This window comes from Malaclemys terrapin, chromosome 9 (assembly GCF_027887155.1).
Source record: "Malaclemys terrapin pileata isolate rMalTer1 chromosome 9, rMalTer1.hap1, whole genome shotgun sequence".
Classification (NCBI taxonomy): domain Eukaryota; kingdom Metazoa; phylum Chordata; order Testudines; family Emydidae; genus Malaclemys; species Malaclemys terrapin.
In genome coordinates, this window is record NC_071513.1 from 78,168,200 (window position 1) to 78,191,144 (window position 22,945).

Genomic DNA, 22,945 nt, shown 5'->3' on the forward strand with positions numbered 1-22,945 from the left:
GGTGGGAACCCAGGGAGAGACAAAGGATTTCTGCCTTGTGCCAAAGCTATAAAAGGGGGAGGAACAGAACAAAGGGGGCTGCAGTCATGATAAATCCCCTAGTTACCACCTGAGCTGGAAGTAACAAGGATTGTACCAGGGGAAAGGATTGGGCCCAGACTAGGAAGAAGTCTAGTCTGTGAAAGAAGCTTATTGGAGTATCTCTAAGGGTAAGATTTACCTGTATTCAGTTTCTTAATGTCTTAGGCTTAGATTTGCATGTTTTGTTTTATTTTGCTTGGTAACTTACTTTGTTCTGTCTGTTATTACTTGGAATCACTTAAATCCTACTTTTTATACTTAATAAAATCACTTTTGTTTATTGATAAACCCAGAGTAAGTGATTAATACCTGGGGGAGCAAACAGCTGTGCATATCTCTCTATCAGTGTTATAGAGGGAGGACAATTTATGAGTTTACCCTGTATAAGCTTTATACAGAGTAAAACAGATTTATTTGGGGTTTGGATCCCATTGGGAACTGGGTGTCTGGGTGCTAGAGACAGGAATACTTGCTGAGCTGTTTTCAGTTAAGTCTGCAGCTTTGGGGGGTGGTTCAGACCCTGGATCTGTGTTGCAACAGGTTAAAATGTCTGGCTCAACTAGACAGAGTTCTGAAGTCCCATGCTGGCAGGGAAAATGGGCTCAGAGGTAGTTTCAGCACATCAGGTGACAGTCCCAAGGGGGGTTCCGTGACTGAGCACATCATAGTAATGTTAAGGTAGATTTATATTGGTTGCCTTTAAATACAAGTTGGTATGTCCGTCTCCTATAGATTATTCTAAGAGAAAGATAATGTAGAGTGACACTACAAAAAGTGTTTTGATAAGTTATTGCTCATTACTAAGGCCAAATATGACAGGAAACACCTTTCACCAGATTTTGCTTTTAAAAAAAAAAAATCAAAATAACGTATGTGTAACTGGTAGGTTTCATTTTACATTCTATATATGTGCAAACCCCCACACTCAATACCTTATATTCATATTATGCCTTTCATTCCAACTTATTCCAAAGCACTTCACAAGCTATATCAATTATTCAATATGCACAAATTCTCTATACCCAGGGATTCCTACTCAAAGGCAGCTGACTCTGGGATGAAAAACAGTCGCTGTTTAAAAGCATATAGCAACATTACACAGCAATATCTATCTCTTATGAAAATGGAAACCAAGTTTCACTCTTCTGCTTCCTGCTGTTTACATATTTTATCTCTCTTACCTTTCCTGCAAGTTATCAAAGGTCCAACAAGCCCAGAGGCAACATCCTTTGGGGCATCTGTGTGTGAGTGATAAATCCTGGTTATACAATTACTATCTCCCTCAGCTGGACCATGATCTTCTGTCACATCCCATTTGTAAGTATACAGTTCTCCAGGCTTCACAGCATCATCTTTCTTTAGCAAATCTTTGGTATTGTCAGGATAAAAAGCACCTAGGGTACATAACATGCAATGCAGTCAATGGTAACACATCGGCTTCATGGTTTGGAATGAGATTTACCAGTTACAAGCAGGATTGTGTGTGGTTTAGGTAAAGCTACTGAAGATGACTCTTCGACATCTTACACTCTGTAAAATGGAGCTTGTGCATGTTATAAAAGAAGTTGGTAACAATGCACCTGTAATGTTTTGACATTGATTAATTGTGGCAGTAACATAGCCCAGATTTCCAAATAAATAATTCTCAAAAGAGCAGGTGAATACATCTTGTGATGGGTGCTCTATTAAATAATGTGACAAACCCAGACCAGTGGGGTACAGGAGTCTGGTAGAAGGCAAATATACTGATCACTGGATGAGTAGTTTTCTGTTCCCTGAGTGACTAGAGAAGGGGCTGTACTAGAGTAATCAGGAACCTGCTAGAACCAGTTAAGGCAGGCAGGCTAATTAGGACACCTGAAGCCAATTAAGAAGAAGCTGCTAGAATCAATTAAGGCAGGCTAATCACGGCACCTGGGTTTTAAAAGGAGCTCACTTCAGTTTGTGGGGGGAGTGTGAGGAGCTAGGAGCAAGAGGTGCAAGGAGCTGAGAGGGAGAGCTGCTGGGGGACTGAGGAGCGCAAGCGTTATCAGACACCAGGAGGAAGGTCCTGTGGTGAGAATAAGGAAGGTGTTTGGAGGAGCCATGGGGAAGTAGCCCAGGGAGTTGTAGCTGTTATAGGAGGCATTATAGACAGCTGCAGTCCACAGGGCCCTGGGCTGGAACCCGGAGTAGAGGGTGGGCCCGGGTTCCCCCCAAACCTCCCAATTGACCTGGACTGTGGGTTCTTCCAGTGGGGAAGGTCTCTGGGCTGTTCCCCAACCCACATGGTGAATCTCTGAGGCAAGAAAAACCGCCAATAAGCGCAGGACCCACCAAGATAGAGGAGGAACTTTGTCACAATAAGCACTGGTCGCATTAAAGTCACTACAGTGTTCCTGCAGGATTTTACCTTATAAATCTATGTAATGTACAGTAACTTCTAGAAATGTCTTTAGTTATACCTTTATCATTTCATATTAAAGAAATAAAATTCATATTGTATTTTTATTTGAAGTTAAATGCGTTTCCATTTAGTGTCCATGCATGAGGTGTTTATCATTGCTTAATGATCTCTTTTTCATGTTAACATCAATTTTCTTCAAATTACCTTAGTAGCCCTGTGTCTCACCTATCGACCTTGTTTGCTGAAGTGTTGATCAAAAATTATTCTCTTTGCAGATTGATAGGACCTTAGTGGGTTCCTATTAATTTCATATTTTGGCCCTTGAAAAACCTTCCGTGATCTCAGAAATGTCCCTAATTGAATCCTATCTTCTTTTGATTAAATCCTCTCTTAAATCCTAATTCTGTAACTTTTACTTACTTGAGCAGTCTTCATTGCTAAAAGGAATCCCACTGAAGTCAATGGGACTTTTGAAGTACTGATTAAAATCTGGACAGAATCAGCTGAAATTTACCTTCATTTTCTTTAGTGTATTTCACACCATGTGGATGAAGAGTATAGGATCTAGAAGCAAAGTTTTTCAAGTGGATGATAATGGAATCTCCAACTTCTGCCTTGATAATGGGGCCTAGGAACCCCAACCAGTCAGGCTTCTCAACTGTTTTTTTAAAGGAGTTATCAGTGAACTGTTTGTAGACGGCTTTTTTGTAAGTGCTTCCTATTCTGTCCGGGCCTCTTTGGAGAAAAACTCTTGCCTGTCTGCAGAGAAAACAAACATAGCCCTGTCAGAATACACAGATTCTTGAAAAAGAATCTGTTAAAATGCCAGGGATGATATTATTTGTATTGTGATAGCACCCAGAAGCCCCAGTCATGAATCAGGGTCCCATTGGCTAGATAATGTACAAATACATACCGAAAAGACAGGTCCTGCACCAAAGAGCTCAGAACCTAAATAAGGGAGAGACTAAACATTTGATACTGAGACAGATTTTTCTACCTACAGTTCATAGGGGAATGATAGTATCATTTGGTATATTTCTGAGTTCTTCATACATGGACAAAGTAAACGAGGGATGGTTTTCAAAACTTTTTTGAATATATGTTAAGTTAATCTTGAATTTTAAACTGAAATGGGTTATTTTACCTTAAAGCAAAACTTGGCTAAGAAAAAAATCCTGCAGCTCCTTATCCCAGGCAGGAATATAAATACAAGGGTGTTTGGCTCCATCTCTTCTTATGTTTCCGTAAATACAGTGTATATGGTGCTCACAAATTATATTGAAAGCGCTTACGTTTTATTGAAATAACACATTACATATATACCTTAATTTCTTTAAATCTCATTACAAATGATAAAACTGTTACTTCCATTATTAAGTTATCGTGGCTATAGAGTCCCTCAAAATGGAGAAGAGATATTACTCAGGTGTAGAAAGAACATTAAGGATATTCTTTATTGAGGTGGCTGATGCAGGCTGTGCTAGTCAGAGAGAACTATAGTTCTATCTCCCTAAGTACTGGCCTGGGTCAGATATCTTACAGACAAGATTACTGACTATAGCTGGGGAAATTTGGGCTCAATTGGATGTTTATGTGGTGCAAGTATTAGCATTTATGTACTCTTAAATTCTCTCCTGTTGGCTCCACTGAATAAGAACTGCAGGACTGTGCCCTTTGAATTTGTGAGTTTGAAAAGGACGATGCCCTTTTGCAGGTTCCCCATTTTATTAGAGATGATTCAAAACCTTTTAACTAATTCTCCTTGAGCTTTCATAGCTTATATTAAATAGGAGCAAGATCCAAGCTGCCCCTACTTCTTTTTGGTTTGTTTTTTGGTTTGTTTTTTGCAAAATCATCCAAGTTAGTATGACTGGAGAGACGGTATAAAACCTAAACTTGTCTCAGTGTAGACTGGCTTTGAGAATGAGTGAGCCTGGCACACACACAGAAGGTGTGACAATTGAAAGAAAACGGATCCTATCATCATAGAAGTTAGCAGGAGTTTTGCCATAGACTTCAATGTGGTGGAGGGAAGGGAAAGCAAGCAAGCAAGTTTATTTTTAAAAAGTCCCTGTCTACAATGGCCAGGGAAACTGCTAGCACTGACTCATGTTTGATTACATGATTGTCAACATGGTTCTAATATTGTTAACTAGGATATTTAGGCCTATAGCCCATGTAATGACTGCTCACAGCAATTGCCTTAGTTGTTTCAAAAGGACTAATTGCTGGAGTAAGGATTAGTCTGTGAGGAATCAACCCCCTAATTAGGAAAACATTGTTTGACATTCTGAAGTTCAAAATTCCTCTGATTTCTACTCCTATCCGTAATTTGCTCATACAAAATCCAAAGCATTTAGTGTGGGGCTGAACCCTGGGTAGGCACAGTTTGTTCAGTCTGTCAACCACACGGCTTCAAAGGACCGATAAGGAGCTCTGTGTAATTTGGAGAGCACAGACTCAGTGCAAGAGGCTGAGTTACTGGAAGTCAGATTTCAGGAAGCTTTGCCAGACAAAAATTATAATCAGGGAGCATGTTATGGCTCTTCTTGGACTGTATAAATAAGTGTCTACTTGTAAGTCTTCCTGTTGATAGCTGCATTGTGTTCTTTTCTTTCTCTCCCCTAATAGATAATAGGGTTCATAAAAACACAGCCTCATAGCCTGAGGGTTCAGGAAAAGAGTGAGAGTTAAGGAGCAGTTGAAAATGAAATGGAAGACGTGATGAGCCAAATTCATCACAAATATAACTCTACTGAGTTGAGTAGACTTATACCAGGGATGGATTTGGTCCTCTGTAGTTTGTCACAAAGCAAATAAGAGGAGTGCAAACGCATCATCTGACAGCACTGCTCAGCATTTTGCTCTTCAGACTCCAGATCATTTACTCGCATTCCATTGCCCATCCAGCTGTTTGTTGGATCACTGGTTTCATGCTTCATGCCTAACAGCTTCTTAGAAAGAGAATGAGACTGATTGATAGTATCCCATGGGGGTTATGTCTGAAGAAGGGATGTTGTTTAGAGTGAAAAAATTTGAACCCTTCCACCAAAAACCCCAAAAGAAAGTTTCCCTCATTTTTTTTTATTCATCTTTTTTCTATCTGATTTGATGATCTCTGATCTCTTTTTAATTGTCCATATTTTTGCTCAGTCTTAATTTGTCAGCCTTTTAAAATATTTCACTTTTTATTTTTTCTCTAAAATTTTCTTTCTTCAAAACACTTAATTTCTTATTCTTCCCCACTGACTATTTAAATGCTATCCAGTGTTTTCTCTTTCCTTTCTCCACCTGTCCCAATGTTACCTCACCGTTATCCATCCTCCTCATTCATCTTGGCCCTCCTTTCACTCAATAGTGGGAGTGTTGTACAAACACCCCCACTCTTCAGCCCATTTGGGATAGAGGGAACAGAGTACAGTACTGTTCTTCTGACAAATGAAGGTGGCGAATGTCTTGGAGGGTGACTGACAGTGAAATTGCGGATGTCACTCTTCAAATATGCATGAGTTTACAGCCCCATGGTTCTAGGATGTCAGACTTTTTGAGATTTATCTTTATCAGTTAGGAGCATGAAATCATTCCACGTGCTTATGTTAGTATGGCTCAGTTCATTGCATAGTTTATAGCCAATTTAAGTTCCTCATGAGGACTTGGGCTCCTAGCCAGTGCTGATGCTGCATTGCTGTACTTGTGCTAGCCTTTTCTTCAGCTAGAGCTCACAACCCCTGATATTTGCTGTGGTTCAAACAAAAAACACAAATGAAAACTCAGCCAAAACTGCTGAGTTGCACTCAGTTTCAAGGCTAAAACCATAAACATGCCCAGGTGATTTTGGAAGGTTCATAAAGTTCTCTATGAACTTTAGTGTGAGGTTTCAAGTTTACAGCAAAATGTAAAAACAGAGAAATTTGACAGTCTCAGGATCTGTAGTGAAAGTTTCCAGACCTTGCAGAAGTAGGTGAAAGCTTAGTTCAGTGGTTTGTGCATTGGCCTGTTAAACCCAGGGCTGTAAACTCAATCCCTGAGGGGGGAGTTTAGGCATCTAAGGCAAAAATCTGCCTGGAGCTTGGTCCCGCTTTGAGCAGCGGGTTGGCCTAGATGACCTCCTGAGGTCACTTCCAACCCTAATAATCTACCTATGATTCTAAGTATCCCTTCTTTCATTAAAACAGGATTGAATATCTAAAGCATGTGTATTATATACTAATATTATTTGTATGGCAGTACTGCCTGTTGTGGTAGGCTCTGAACAAAAAGATGGTCACTCCCTCATAGAGTTTACAATTGAAGTATCTTGTAATTCTATATACTAAGATTCTGAATGACTGTGTCAAATAATCCATCATAATGGTCTATGTACATTACAAAATATGGGATGGTAGTAACCATATTAAGTCCTTGTCTCTATGGCAAAAACAACTTACTAAAGAAGCAGTTTGTTGCTGACCTGCAGCTGGTGGGTTCTTTTATTTCAGAGACTGTTTAGGTTCCAGATGTAGTTATGTGAGTGAGATGTATTCTCACACTTATGGCTGATTTACACATCTGTGTGTAATCATCTTACCAACTATGGCATGTCTTGTGCTACTCTTATCTAACTCATCACTTCATGAATAATGTTCACTTCATGAATAATACCAAAGTGTCTGTGCCATGTGAGAAACAAATGTTTTTTCTACACTACAATGTAATTCTAAAACTGAATAGTGCAGAAACTCTTATGGCCTTAGCAGAAAACCTCCAGCAAAATTGTGAAGTCATTAAACATAGGAATTAAAGGTGCTCCAGAAGAAACATGCAGCAAATGTCAGGGGGTTGCCAACAAAATACACCAGATTCTTAAAACAGTCTGCAAAATCTATTTACAATAGACTTCTTAATACTCCTACTTCCATTTCCTCTCCTTCTGAGATGCTTTTCCATTTCCCCTCTTCATGAATTATCTCTCTTTTTGAATAGACGCTTTCTCTCCTATCTTTTTCACTAGCACAGACTAAGGCCCTGATCTTTCAGTGAGCCCTGTGTGTGTGGAACCTGTGTCCACAGGAAGCCCCTCTCTGGAGGAATGCAAGGGTCTGCCCATGCAGAGCTTACTGCAGGATCTGCAGTTAGTTTCTCCCCTCCTTGTATAGTGATTGATCCTGGTCTCTTAGCATTTTGATGTCACATACAGGATTCCATTGTACTGGCAGACAGAAAGAACAGTCTCAATGTTAAAAATAAATCAACAGAAGAAACATCTACTGTGAAAAAGAAATTGTGAACAAAATAATGTGAAATTAAACCAATGATGCATATCTCAGTACTGTACAAATGGGATTAACTAAAATAGCCAAAGCTTAGAGAGAGCTGAATAGCACAGCTTCAGTGCTGTAAAATTCTGAGTTTCCACAGCCACCATTAAAAAAAAAAAAATCAATCTTGCCTTTAAATAAATGTATGAACATACAGCATCTTATCTATTTATTGACAGATCAAAATTACACATCATTAGACAGTCAGGGCCTGATCCTGCCCTCCTTAATCAGCAAAGCATCTGTTGTAATCGCACTGTATTCCAATGGGAGTTTTGCCTATGTGAATGGGTGCCTAGTCAGCTGAGAGGCTTTTCTTCCATAAATACACACAAATTATTAACATGTTAGGAAAAACAGAAGACCTCTTGCAAGACCTGTAGAAAATTACAAGGAAGAAGGGCCTGATTCAAAGGCCATTCAGAGCAATGGGAATCTTTTCATTGACTTCAATGAGCTTTGGATCAGGTCCTAAACCAGCAGTGTCTGCACCAACCATTATTGTAAAGTCAAGAGCATTTATATGTAGTTAGCACAAACTGAGTGTTACTTACTCTTCTTCTGAAAAAAGCTGCCCAGATATTATATTTTTATTCCCAGGTGCGTAGTTCCAAGTGGTCTCTGTAATCCCAATGTAATACTCTCTACTCACTGCCCAGACTTGGCAACCACAACAAGCCAGCAAGCAGCTTAGTAAGAACAGCTTCATTTTGCAGTCATAAACCTTGTTGGAATGATGGAGTAAAACATGAAACCAACATTATGTCCCTTTATAAGATCAGTTCCCCTCCCACCCCCCCAATATGCTTTGATCAACAAAAGAAAAGGTTGCACAACGCCCCTATGTTGTCAGAGTAAACAGAGATTTGGATGCCAGTAACTAAGTTGACTCAGGTGATGTAAAGTAGGCAAGACAGTTTCTTCGTTCTTTTTTTTTTTTTTAACCTATCATGCACATTAGTTTATGTGCAATCCAGATGATAAATTTTGTGGATCAATTTTCAAGTGTTTCTGATTTAAAGAAACCCTGAATGATCACAGTGACTCTGAACTCATTTAGTTACTATGTCATCTAAGTAAACTCTTTGCCTTTCCTCTTAGTTTTATTCCTAAAACTCTAAGAATATTGGGTGAAGCTCCAAACTGGCATCTGTTTTCATTTTGACACCATCAACCCTTGCTTTTCTTCAGTAATGCAATAGAAGAGAGCCAGAATCTGTGGGTTGCTCATGTGGGGGCAATGATTCTGGTGTATGCCCCCCTACTCCTTTTGAACCTATGGAAGTTCCTCTTCCTCCCCTTTATAGAGCTGGGACTCTATAGCCAGGCTCTTGTGGAGAGAGTGGGGAAAAGAATTGGTAGGGGAAGGACCTGGTCCCCTGCAGGTGGCAGCTGATATCTGAGCATAGCACCACCCCTCCATTAATGTGGCACTAATACCTACAGTAGCATTAACCTACATTTCATGACAACAATTCCCAAAAGATGTGGGTTTGTGCAGGGTTGAGAATAGCTAGCTAACAGGAAAACATCCCCTGCAGGAGCTATTCTGCTGTGGGGAAAAACTAGTGTTTCCCTTCCTCGTGATTGCCCAGAATATTTGGAGTTGGGAGTGTGGGCCCTTAAACTACTCCGCCCCAGAAGAAATATAATTGTGAAGTCCATGAACTGAATGTCCCAGGGTTTTCTGGACCCATTCTTTCTCCTGTGACCTTTCCATGGGGGAGGAGGGCTATATCTTTTGTTCTTATTATTTTCAAAAGTAAGGAAAAAAAAATTCTGCAATGACAAGGAGCATAACATATAGCCCGTGTGCAGGATAGCTTATAACTGCAAGATACAAAATATGTACAGAATGGTCAAGATTGTCTGACCTAATGGATTAATCTAAATCTACATTTTCAAAGGTTTGGCCCTGCAAAATTTGTACACGCACCTGTTGAATGAAAATCCCACAAAAGTGGGAGCTCCAAGTGTGTTTTCCAAAAGCACTTAAGTGACAGTCCCATGGTTCTTGCGCTTTTATGTCATCGGGGTGTGCAAAAGAGGAGTCAAGCAGGGGCATGGGCCCCAGGATGGTGGTGGGGGCAAAGAACATACCCCTCCAAAAGTGGTCAAATTTAAATTCCTGCTCACGTCCCTGTATGTCATTTGATGGAGAGGGATGGCAGGAGAGAGATCACTTGATCATTGCCTGTTGGTCCACTCCCTCTGGGGCACCTGGCATTGGCCACTGTCAGTAGACAGAATACTGGGCTAGATGGACCTTTGGTCTGACCCGGTACAGCTGTTCTTATGACATTTTTGAAAATCTCCCTTCACATGCAGAAACAGTCACAAGCACACACTTTAATAACAGCACTTCTATTTGCATAGAGGCCCAAAAAATTCAAATGAGATCTTATCAGAAGCTATTTTACTACATTACAAGCCCAAAATTATTTATACTCTTTCAGACAGAAAATTGTCTACAAGTCAATATATTGGGTAAACCCAGCAGGTTCCTTTTTCATTACATGCCAATCCAAACATTGCTTTACATGAACTGTTCATACAAAGAGCAGAGTAGCAATTTTAATTACCATTCCTATACAGCAGTCATTCCCAAACTGGGGTTTGTGAACCCCTGGGGGTTCGCAAAATGTTACAGGGGGTTCTTGGAGGGGAGAGAGGGGAAATTCCTAATGGTGGACAGAGCTGTCCCTAGGGATCCTGGGCAGCACGGGGCCAGCAGCCCACAGCCCCTGGACTTCCAAGAGCTAAGCAGATCAAAGCAAGCACATCTATCACACTGAGGAGATTTAAACTTCGAGACTCCTTATAAGAAACAGAAAGGGAGGGGAATATTTTTTGCTGTTTTTAAAATTAAATAGGCAGCTAGTATTGTTTTTAAAACTATTATGAAGAACCAGTTTAAGCTTTGTTGTAACATGCGTTGTTTGCCTGGACCGCTCAAGACCTGAATGCTTTTGTAGGAGGAACTCTTTTGAGTTGGCTTCTTAAATACCTTCATGCTGTTTCACATCTGATACTCCTTGATGAAACATAGGAGCCTTGTCTTATAACAGGCTTATTCAAAGTGATACAAGCTACGAAAGTGAGATCTTGGAAGAGTGTTTCCGTTTTCATAGTGTAGTAAAAATACTGTAATGATAATTAATAATAAATAGTGTGTAATAAGCACGTCATAAAACACATTTTATATTTCCAAGATCACTGCTTTTATAATTTATACTCAGGTAAAGGAGAAAATCCCTGGAAATATTCATTTTTAAGAGGGGGTTCGGGAGACTTGACGTGCTAGTGAAAGGGGTTCACAGGCTGTTAAAGTTTGGGAACCACTCCTATACAGGAATTCAGACCATGTTTACACAAATAAAATACTCAAATTTGCTTTTTGCAAAATACCTTAAATAACAGCTGTATTAAATGTAGGATTCATTATCTAGTTCTCTATCTGGTACACAGCAAAAAAGCAGCAGCAACTTTCAAAGCATAGTTTCAAGTGATGACTTGGGTTCGTAGGGTTCACGCCGCAGGGCTGGAAATCAAGTCCAGGCTCCAGCCTGCCCCCGAACATCGCCATTGCTGAGACCCAGCTGACTTCCCCACTGGGTTGCTCTGGGAGCAGAGTGATTCTGGTGTTCTGTGTGACACTGTGGTGTTCTGCTTCACTCTCAATGCAGGCCTGGCCTGTGCTGAACACCTTCAATCTAGCCTTAGTGAGTGATTCTCCATTGACTCAGTTTGTTTTACTGTGAATCTCTGGGGCAATAGAAATCTATTACTGGACAATGTGAGCCCATCTACCTTCAGGTACAACTTCCATTGATTTCAAGGAGAAATTTTTGTACCTATGCATCTGAGGCAGATATTCCTGCAAAAGGGCTCAGCAGCAAATAAATGTGCTGGCTTTTTTATCATTAGGTTTCAGAGTTACTTCTCCATTTATATGAACGGGGGCAATTTGCAACTTTTTTAGAGCTACAACCAGGATTAATTTGGCCTGTTGTGTCTATTCGCAGACTTGGGCAGTCTGTATCACATGTATCATTTTATGTTCAGCGGACTTTCTTCACAAGGGAACAACTCTCTTCTGCATTATATCAACTTTGTTTGCTGACTCTAAGGTCCATTCTCCCGGCCTAGATCCATTTTTTTCTGCTGTCAGCACTGCAGAATCAACATGCTGCAGCTGCATAAACAGATCACAGTTGCCAACTTTCACGCAGTAAATAAGCACCCTGACTTTCACAAAAAAAAAACAAAAATAAAGGTAATCCCATTTCAAAACAAGGCCAAAACAAGCCAATTCCCAAGAACCCCAACACTCTACATGACTAGATCCCGCCAGCGTGTAGTCTGGGACTGTGGTGGGCCTGCTGTGCACCCTTGACTCTCTCCCCTCTTGTCTCTGCTTGCCCCCCCCCCTTGCCAGGAGCTGATAAAAAAAAAAAAAGAAGCAACAAGCCAAAAACTAGCCAACAAGCAACTCACAAGCCAATTAAGCCAAAAACAAGCCCAACTTCAGCATTTTTTCCGCAGGTTTGGCATGTCTGAAACAGATGTTTACTTTGCCTCCTCTACCATCAACAAAGTTACCAGCTATGTTCGGAGTTCAGAATTGCTGTTATCGCATTGAATAGGGGAATAGGCACAAAGTAGGAAGAATGCAGGTTGGGTTTTAGCTACCAGGCAGAGCTAGCAGTAGTTATAAAGATCTAGTTTTGGGTTGGTAATTGGTTAGAGAGGCTTTCATCTCTAGGTCATTAGTCCAAATCCAGCCTTGGTTTATCATCTGATGGCCTATGTTTTAACTTAGACCCCAGAGGATCCTGACACAGGTAAGGGTCATTACCAAGGCAGCATGGAGAGATGCTTGCATAGCTGCTGCCTATTCGGTGGATAAAGAGAAGATTTCATTATCTAGAGCTGTGAAACCAGCTCTTTTCATGAGCAATAAAGTCAAATGTCTTTGTTTGAAACTACACAGATGTGAAATGGAAGCTTCTGACAGAGTAAATACGGACCAACAAGAGTTACCATGCTGGAGGGACAAAGTGAGAAACAAAGACAAGGGCTCTTGCATAAGCTTCTCTCTATCGCCAACAGAAGTGGGTCCAATCAAAGATATTACCTCACCCACCTTGCCTCTCTAATATCCTGAGCCGGACAGTGCTACAACAATACTGCACTGCACACACAGTGAGAAACAGTCAATCCTTCTCAGTGGTGCTAAAACAAACCATAATGATACCTACAAATAACATCATTGTTTCCTATGGCTTATGGGTCTCCTATCTGGCTTCATGATCTTCTCGTCTCTTGCTCATGTCTCTTCCCAGCCAAACCCATGTCTTTTTGTTCCATACTTAGAATAATTGCAAGAGTGCTTGAGTGAGGGTGGTGTTCAAAAGATACCAGTAAACCATTTGCTGTAAATGTCCTTTAAAGTTTCTGGTCTCACTCAATTCAATAAAACCTCTCTCAATAGCCACTCTGTGCTTAAGGAGATAATACAGGCTTATCTCATTAATCAACCCAGAGCCTGAACAGAATACCTTGTTTATTGTCTTTCACCAATACAAAGGAGCCTTTTACTTAATGAAGGCTTTGCCATGCTGGGGATTTCTGTTCTTGAGACACACCACTCATGTGATTTCACAATCAAAGATAAATCATCAAGAACTTAAAAAAAAAAAAGAAGCTTTAAAAAAAAAATCTCCAAAAAATAGCAATTCCACTGCATCTAGGGTTGAAATCCAGATTAAACAAGACATTTGGTTGGAAAAGGTTTTTATTTTCCACACACTAGATATAAATATTTGGGGGGGGGGGGTGGAAATCAAACACCTGTAACTTCACATATTTGATTGCTACAACAGTGCCCCAGTGTTACTCTAGTCTAGGGGGAAATGTTCCAGTCTAAGGAAATGCCAAGTGGGCAGCTTCACATTTTGCCAACATTCCTTTCCACCATGCACCTCTGACCTCCCATTCCACCTTGGAATGTGATCTTGGGGACTAAACCTTTTGTGACATTAGGCACTGAGACCCCTACAAGATGACAAGCCCTTACGGTGTGAAGCAAAGTCTCTTCCCTCATTAAAAATGGCCATCCATCTGGTGCTCTTTTAATCCCCCTCTTTTATTCAAGTATATCCCATTCCTCTGCTCTTTAATTACAATAAGACCTCAGCTATGAACACCAGAGTTACAAACTGATCACTCCACCACACACCTCATTGTGTATTTCCAGTTCCAAGTCAGGCAGCAGCAGAGACCAAAAAAAAAAAAAAAAAAAAGGAAAGCAGCATTTTTATCTTCATAGTAAAGTTTCAAAGCTGTACTAAGTCAGTTGTAAACTTTTGAAAGAACAACCCTAACGTTTTGTTCAGCGTTACAAACATTTCAGAGTTACGAACAACCTCCATTCCTGAGCTGTTCATAACTCTGAGGTTCTACTGTAATTCCCCCTTTCATGGAAAATTCCTGTAGAATTTAATGGGAATTAAACTAGTAGCTGTCAAGCTGTCTGGAGTGTCTCAGGAGCATGAGTACCGACCTCAGGGCAGACTGTTGAGAAGCAGGCACAAACCTCAAATTGGTTGTGAGTTCTAGACTTAAATTTGATCTATCAAGCGAAAACGCCTCAGGCATTTTAATGGCCTCCCCATGGAGTCACAGACAATCCCCTTTGAGCTGCTTTATTCTTTTTCAGAGCATGTTGCCTTTCCTGCTGATTTTTATAGGCTCAAAATCTCCCCCCATCTCTGTAATGAGCTCTGTATTTAGAAAGGTATTTGTAAACTAGATTTTTTATTTATTTTTTTTGCTCACGAGGTTTAATGTCCTAAGGGCTTGTCTACTTGGCGCGGGCAAAACACATGAGAGGGGAGTGATTTATAAAGCACTTTAATGTGTCTCGCTCTAACTGTTCCATATAGACGCTACTGGTGTGCTCAGAAAGGACTGTTAATGTGAAGTAGGTTCCTTTTTAAAGTGCATCAGCATTCAGCAGGGTCTACATGGGGCAATTAGAGTAAAACACACTAGTGTGCTTTACAAATGAGACCCTTCTGGTGTGCTTTGCTCCGCTGTGTAGGCAAGCCCTTTTAGCAATTCTCCTAAAATATGTTCTAAAGGGATTATTTGGCTCTGAGTATCTAAAGATAAATAAACCAAAACCTGTTATTCGGTATGTTGGTGATACCAGGTTGAGCATAGCTGCCTTCCAAGCAGTTGACCTGGGACTTTAAATCACGACTGGATATTTTTCTAAGCGATATGCTATAGCTGAAAAAGAAGTTAGGGATGCAATGCAGAAATATTTGAGTGAGGTTTGTGGCCTGTGTTATGCCGGAGGTCAGGCTAGTAGAAGATCCCTTCTGGCCTTAAAATCAAGTAATTTTCTACTGATCAAGAAATTGAGGCCTGACCCTATACACTGATGTCAATGGAAAGACTCCCCTGGATTTACTGAGGCCCTTGGAGACCATCTGAAATATTTATAAAGTCTAAATAAGGAGATGAGACAGTGGAATCTATGAAAGCATAGCAGCTTTACAGCACTTTCTTTATTGAAAACCAGAGATCTCTCTGTGAAGGCAGTTCCATAGCGCTCATACAACGCAAAATGGATGGCAAAGCAAACGAGACACAGTTATCATTGTCTTTCAGGATTAGTTGTGGTTAAGAAATGGCTCTTGTTTTAAAGAAAACATGGGAGAGCTTCATTTTTAGCTATCAAAAACCATTTAAGTGAATCTAAAGGTACATCTCATGAAAGAAGTGGGTGTGAAAAAGAAATCAGTGGAAAATTAGTTTTAATGGCACCCACAGATCTGCTATGTAGAACAGTAAACACTGGAGGAGCGAAGCCTCGCTGGAAATGAAGCGTTCTCTGCCACATTCAGATAATCCCCGGCTGCCAAAGGAAATGGGAAGAAGTCAAGGAGACTTGTAGCATTAACTCTCAGTATAACTTACAATTTGCACAATGGAAACATCCACATGATACTAAATCAACAGAGCTTCTCAGGATAAAACAGGGCGCCCAACTGTGCCATCAGTGAAGACAGAAGAAAAGCTCCTATTGACTTCAGTGAGAGCAGTATTGGGGCTCCAGGCGAATCAAACCTGTTTATTACCTACCTTAGCAAGCAGAGTGTTATGCTGGGGTTCAAATCTCTGAAACAGTGACATTCCCATTACAGGCTGTTAAAAGGGGATTTTTATCTCCATTTACTCCAGGCATCTTTTGTTTCACTTCTAGTAAGTAATGTAAATTCTGTTGATTTCAACACTTTATAAAGGAAAAACTAATGATTTGTAGTTTCTCTATACTTCTGCTCAGCCAATGTGTTTTTTGCCTATTTCAGCAGATGCTTTTGCTTTATAGGCCAAGGTAAACATGCTAGAGTTTTCCTTCCCTTCTAGAAACACTTGCCAGTGCATTTTGATAAGACAATCACTTGCTGTTTAATAAAAGCAAAACAACCTCAAGGCTGTTCAGAATGATCTGCCCACGATGAACATTGTGGGCTGCATAAGATCACTAAAGGCTTCCAAAGCTTAATGAATATGGCCATTCTTGAGCTAGCACTTCCAGCTCTACCCAGCCGCCGGAGCGGACAATGAAACATGTCATACACTTTTATAACTGCTGGCTGCCATGCTGAAAATGTTATTTCACACCATAATGCCTACTAGCCGGACCACCTATTTAAACTAAGGTCATTCAACGTTATTTTTTATTGTAGTGTTGTTGTGGACCAGGAGCCCTTTGTGCTAAATCCTCACTTCTGAAGCAAGGATTTCTTGGTCATTTTAATAGGGCTCTGCTGATATGTCCCACAGAACAACATTGTGCACATTGACATAAAATACATGCCAAGTTCTTGAGTGCCAAAACCCACCAGGTTGTTTCTTACTCTCTCAGCTATGAAACCCACTTGATGTTAAAAACAAACTTGGACTTGTTCCTAGGAGGTAGATGCTCGGTACTCTTCACTGACACCGAAGTCCTGTATTCTCTATATATTAAGTACTGATGTTTAATTTTCAGGGTCATTTAACCTTCACAGCCCCACATTCCCAGTCAGATGAGTTTAAGTGAGAAGCCTGGGATCCCTGCATGTTGTATGGAATGACAAGATGAATTTGAAAAGTATAATATGTTGTTAAATGCACTTCATTACGAAGACTGGTATCAGATTAGGAAAGTAATGTTTCAAATTCATAAAAACCAATGGCCAGATCCTCAGCTGGTGAAAATCGGCATCTGAGGGAAGTGATGGAGCAATGCTGATTTACATCACCCTAAGATTTGGCACAAGGTCTTTTGTTACCTGTATAAAGACAGAGTAGGTCCCACAGAGTATCTGTTTTAATTCAGCCATCGCTTTGAGAAAGCAGATGATCACTTGGAGTCCACTAAGGGCTATGAGAATAGAGAATAAAATGATGTTCCATTCCACTACGTGCGCAGGTTCAGTGCACTGAGACCAGGAACTGTACGCAGTGAGGTAACTACCAGAGAAACAGAAAAATGGGGAAATTAGACCAGTTTAATGCCTTGAAATTTAACACTCAATAATAATAATTCTAACAGTAATCAGACAAAATAATAAAATCTGTTTGTTCTGATGTCCTGGAACCAAATTCTGGTCTCAGTTACACCAGTGTAAATCCTAAGTAGCTCAATCAAACCCTGTGGTGTTACTCAAGATTTACACTGGTGTAACTGAGCCCAGAATCCAGATCAGAGTTCACAGAATACATCTTCTTCATTCACTTCACTGCATTTTTGTCATGGAAGTGGTAGAAGTTCTGCATTTTCTGCTAATGATACAAACTGAATTTAAACAGAGACCATTTAGAACCCTTCTTTTTCATGAGTACCAGTCAAGCTGCAGTTGATTATAGTTTGACCAAAGTTGGGGTTTTTAACCAGCATAGATCAGCAATGCCCAAATAATATTTCACTATGACAAATGGATGGAGTGGTGACTGAGGGCACTGCCTAAGGGAGTATCACCATTTGTTATTCCCATTTGGACTTCAGGCCACCCTCTGCCTCCCTGCTAGCCCTATAGAGTATGTCGTTCACCTTCTCTGTTGTATCATCATAACAACGTGAAGGAGATGCAGTATTGCCATCCTCAAGAGATCAGAAACCGTGAGTCAGATGTCTCTCTCCGTCCACGTGTGATAATTTCAGATTGAAAAGTCAGCCTTTAATGCACACAACTGCATACCTCTCCCTGGCTGCTCAGATGGAGACACCACTTGCCCTCTCCTCACCCTGAAGATAGGAATGGAAGGCAGTTCCCCTATTGCTGTCTTGACTCTCTCCCTTCCAAGTTTATTCCCTTTGATAAAAGAAGGGCTGGATGATAAATAGTTTGAGAACCACTGACCCAATTAATGCACCATGATTCACACTAGCACATAGAATTTATTTTATTATTTAGAATTGATGAGTTACAGATTACATATCAAAGAACTTCTAACTTGTATCAGCCATTCATACAGGTGATGATGGCACAGTACAAACAATATAGGATTGATCTAGCCTTTAGCAAGAAGCAGCACTTCCCTGACACCCCTCCCCACACAAGACTTCTCTGCCCAACACAGGGTAGCACTTTGGACCCCCCTCTCCCACTGCTCCCTCTTTTTCCGGGGCCCCTTTCCACTCCCCTGCACCCTAGACATGCCTCCTGCTCCCCCTCATTCTTCCCATTCGTCTTTCACAGTGTCTCTGCTGCCCCTCACTGCCCCTGTGTTCTGTCCACACCCCTCTCCCCCAAACCATAATGTGGCAGGCATTTCCCTGTGGGCTTTGCTTCAATCTCATTGAACACAGTAGGAGGTGGCAGCCTACTTTAGTAAGGGCAGCCTCGCTTCCACATGCTGATAGACTGCAGGGACATGGAGGCCATCTTGCTGGCTTCAGCCTCCTTGACAGTAATGGGAGATGGTGACCATTGTGAATAAGGGAAAATTCCTGCATTGGCACCTTTCAAACAGATTAAAAAAACCCATATCACTTGCGTGGTGATAAAATCATGAGAGTTGGCAATACTGGAGATGGCATGGTGTTATTATTGGTTCCAAGAACCATCACTGTAATCATATTTGCTGGCCTCCATTTCGTCTCTATTAATAAATTACACAGTTTGGGCTGAATCCAGAGTCCCTCACTTGGCATCTGGCCCTTCATGTTCAAATCAGGCTCTTCTTTATTTATGAATTAAAAAAAACAAAATAAAAACCAACAGAACATTGTCATTATTAGTACATATCTCAATGGTGTCACCATAACCTAAAAACAGAGAATACACCACATGTGTATAAGGATCCACTTCTTTTGTCTCTTCTCTAAACTGAAGTCAGTAATTCCTATATTTTAGAGCCATGGCTTTCAACCTATGGTCTGTGGACCCTTGCGGGGGCTGCAGACTAAGATTTTCAAAGGGGTCTGCACCTCCGTTCAAAAATTTTTAGGGGTCCACAAATGAAAAAAGGTTGAAAACCACTGTTTTAGGGAACAATCCCATACTTGCTGAGGAATTTGGCTTTTCATCTTCTTCTATCTAGGATTTCATGACTAGGCCAATGCTTAGTGTACTCCACTCGAAGTTGGAAGAACTTGACTTTATCTTACTTGAAATATGTGCATATTAAAAAATCTTATCCTTGAAAAGGAGACAGTTTCAAACTTCTGCATTCAAAGCAGTCACAGGTTGTAGATCTGTACTTGACATATTCTTAGGAGCTTTGATGTCTCACTGGAAGATAAGCCGAATTAGCTGAACATTAAACTTTCTCTGTAAAGATGCAAATAATTTTTTTCCTTTGTGTATTCTGCTCAGAAACAAATTTGAAACATACAGTATTCATTGTGGAGCAAAGATTTTTAAAAGCTAAGAAAATACATATGCTGTGATAATGGGTAAATTTATTTTTATCTATAAATTACCTCCAAAAGGACCTTTTTACCTTTTTTCTGTATAGTTTCTTATAGTAGATATATAAAGATGTTTCTTACCCCCCTGCAGTGTCTTTGAAGATATAACCCCAGCCAGCTGGCGTATTGCAGAATGGGCCTTGCACTAAGCCCAAAGTAGAGATGATGACACTATATCCAGAAAAAACAATTCCAAGCAGGGCTAACACAACTGAAATGAAACTCTGTATTGAAGAGAGAATAAATGTTATCAGCATGGGGGTTTCTCTTAGTCACCTAATCAGAGCCAACCACCAACCAATGTGCCCTGGCTCCTTTGCCAGGTTTGTACCTTACAGGCATGGTTGTTCAAAATTCAGTAGGAAATGGGATCAGGACAACAGGGAGACCCATCCCTGGCAATAGCATTTTCTCTTTTGGGATTGTGTCCTCAGGGAAAATGCCAAATTTCTCCAGAGGTAAGACAGTTTTACTCCCATTGTTTTTTAAGCTGTACTTTTGCAAACACATTGTAGGAGGCCAGGAGGGCACCACAACACTCATAAGACTTGTTTGCATCCCACTCAGCATTTACAGCAGATTATTTATTTTCCATCTAATCGCTTCCAAATGTCAGAAGGGAATGTGAAGGAGCAATTCAGCAGGGGAGAGAGTTGAAAGATAACAGTCCAAGGCCATCAACTCTTTTGTTTCCTGGGGACTTCACATGTGCAGTTGAGGAAGCAACTGGACTTGTGGTAACCTGTGGGGTTGTCTCTACCCTGACCCAGGGTTCGGTCCTAATACAGAGAGAGGAAGGAACTAGCCATAAAGAGGGAGTCAAGGTTTGGCTGGGGAAATGGGGGAGGAGGGGAACTCAGAATGAATGCTGAATAGAGAAACAAAAGACAAAACAAAGACTCACCCTGTATGTTTTGTTACAGCTCTCGCTCTGGCAGCATTGATAGAACGTGTCACGCTCCAATGTTATTAGAAGTGCTGCTAACAGAAGCATCTGTAAGGGGGAGACTGTAAAATGAGTGGAAATAACTGGAGATACTGCGCCTGATTCTCTCCTGCCCGTGCACAGTAAGTGTAAAATGCCACCAGTCTGAACTGGTAGCACGTTACACTCACTTTGCACAGAAGTGTACGACTGCTGCAGGTGCACGGCAAGGGAGAGTCAGGGCTACCGTATTTATTAGACATAACTGGAAATTTTGCAGAAAAGAACTAATGAGCTTCACTTCTCTCTCTGCCAGTCCTCCACATGTAGCTTAGGACTATTCTCAAAATGTTAAGTTATTTGACATTGGTTGAGTAATTTCACCAAGTAAATCTTGGACTTTAGATCATAATAGTTTCCAACACTAAAAAAACCCATCCAAGGATGATTCAGTGAAGAAACCAGGACTCTGGACATTTCTCTGTGGGAGAGCTGAGTTGTGGGGCCTATGGGAAGGGCCATATGAGGAAGGGAGGGATGGGCCCTCTGGGTTGGAGGAATGGGGAAGGTAAGAGGAGGAGTGCTAATGTATACAAGGTGGTGGCAATACCAGCATTTTAAGCACCATGTTGTGTAGATCTGCTTAAAATACCAGCAGCCAGCTGGATTTCTACCTACATTAGGACTCTCATGGATGATCCCACCATTGGAACTGAGCCAATAGTAACTACAATGGGAAATTTTAGTAAAAATATCCTGGTGTAGGCACAGCCTGAACTCTTGCTATTTGATTCTCTGTTTGTAAAATGAGGATAATGGTAATTCTCATGAACTCCCATGAAGGGCTCTGAAATAGAAAAGTGCTAAATGGAAGTTTTGAAATCTCTATATAAGGTATTTTTAATTTTTGTGGTTGGTGTTTCCCAAACCTCCAGCTTACTAGTGTTTCTCCTTTTGAGTTTCTGGGCCTCCAGAAAATTTTCTCTGATCACTACAAGTTTGACAGTTTTCAAAGACTGATGTAGAACATACACAGTGATAGTTTCAAAATTAGGTCTCATCTTTATTCATTTAACATCTTTCCCTTTTTAATGCAGAAAGACTCTACCAAATAGAATTGACATTAATAATATAAGGTACCTGTCTAAACACATAAGAGGGCTGTGGCTTTTACATTGTGTACTATGTTCATAGGAACTAAGGGTGCTGGCAGTGCTACCGCACCCCTTGCCTTGCAGTGGTTTTCACCATATACAGGGTTTACAGTTTGGTTCAGTGGCTCTCAGCAACCCCACAATACAAATTGTTCCAGCACCCTTGACTATGTTACCACAGATAAGAATATTAAAAATCTATTAGAAAAAAGTTATTGTGCATGATCTTCCACTGGCTGTAATGGATTGACTTGTCTACGTTTTTACACAGCAGCAGAGTTTTATTGATTAGTGGCCATAGCACATCGTGGTATAATATGCACACATCTGCAGTCAGCTTTGCAGTTACATATATAAGAATTTCATTTTTAGCATAACTCCAAACCCAAGTAGATGGTTAGCCAATCCCCTCCCACACACTACTGCACAAGCTTTGCTTATGTGACAAAAAGCATGCAAACTCACCTCCCAAAATCATGTAAAACAAAAAATCAATCACGTACATGCCAGTTTTGCTGAGCTGTCCATGATCAGTGCCCTTAATTTTTAAAGTTGATCAAATTTGCTGCCTATAAAATTAGCTAAAATAATTCATCTCCCCTTTAAAAGCAAGATCATGACACAATCACACCTTACAGCAGGGTTATCCCTGTAGATGTGATTGTGCTAACATCATTTGTACTAGCATTTACAACTCAATAAAATCCATAAAACTGACACTTACCATCACACCAGAGAAACATATTCCTTCAAAATACCACACGTAGTTGGTGAGCTGGTTACTGGTGGCGTATGAAGTTTTCCCATTAGGGAAGTATAACAGGATATTAACAACAATACTCCAAAGTGCAAGAGGTATCAACAGACAACTCAAACAGCCTCTGCATTTTTGTAAACCCATCTCTTAAGAACTTTAAATACTTTCGCTATTCTAAGCCCACACAGGGCTACTTCTTTTAAAGTTGCAAACCCCTGCCACTTTCTTGTTTTGATGCATTCATTTTGTATTCATGGGAACCTGGTTGCTGGGTTCCAGTGCTAAAGTGAGTGCTTTACTGTTTGTAGAACAAAGGGCAAAATATCACTGGCTGAAGGGCTAGTCCATCTCCTGTGCTGGAGCGTGTG

The 22,945-nt window shown here is 40.6% G+C and overlaps 2 protein-coding genes across 2 annotated transcripts in view; both read right to left on the reverse strand.

Annotated features, from left to right (window-relative positions):
• CP (ceruloplasmin) overlaps window positions 1-8,509 on the reverse strand; it is a 35,824-nt gene extending 27,315 nt beyond the window's left edge. Inside the window, exons 1-3 of the mRNA XM_054040558.1 lie at window positions 8,322-8,509; window positions 2,982-3,226; window positions 1,263-1,475 (exon numbers count right to left, since the gene is read on the reverse strand). Of these exons, the coding sequence (XP_053896533.1) occupies window positions 1,263-1,475; window positions 2,982-3,226; window positions 8,322-8,476 (613 nt within the window). The 5' untranslated portion in view covers window positions 8,477-8,509. The remainder of the gene's footprint in view (window positions 1-1,262; window positions 1,476-2,981; window positions 3,227-8,321) is intronic.
• A 6,801-nt stretch (window positions 8,510-15,310) lies between these two features.
• On the reverse strand, window positions 15,311-22,940 carry TM4SF18 (transmembrane 4 L six family member 18). The gene is made up of 5 exons (XM_054038857.1): window positions 22,545-22,940; window positions 20,646-20,735; window positions 19,823-19,965; window positions 17,118-17,298; window positions 15,311-15,694 (listed from the first exon to the last, which is right to left on the reverse strand). The coding sequence occupies exons 1-5, from the start codon at window positions 22,719-22,721 to the stop codon at window positions 15,680-15,682; spliced, it is 606 nt and encodes a 201-aa protein (XP_053894832.1). The 5' UTR covers window positions 22,722-22,940; the 3' UTR covers window positions 15,311-15,679.
• Window positions 22,941-22,945: the final 5 nt, after the last annotated feature.

Coding starts and splice junctions, on each gene's coding strand:
- TM4SF18 (XM_054038857.1), bottom strand. CDS start 22,721: ATGGGTTTACAAAAATGCAGAGGCTGTTTGAGTTGTCTGTTGATACCT. Junction 19,966..20,645: donor GCTGTAACAAAACATACAGG/GTGAGTCTTTGT, acceptor TCTTCAATACAG/AGTTTCATTTCAGTTGTGTT. Junction 17,299..19,822: donor TTCAAAGACACTGCAGGGGG/GTAAGAAACATC, acceptor TTTCTCTGGTAG/TTACCTCACTGCGTACAGTT.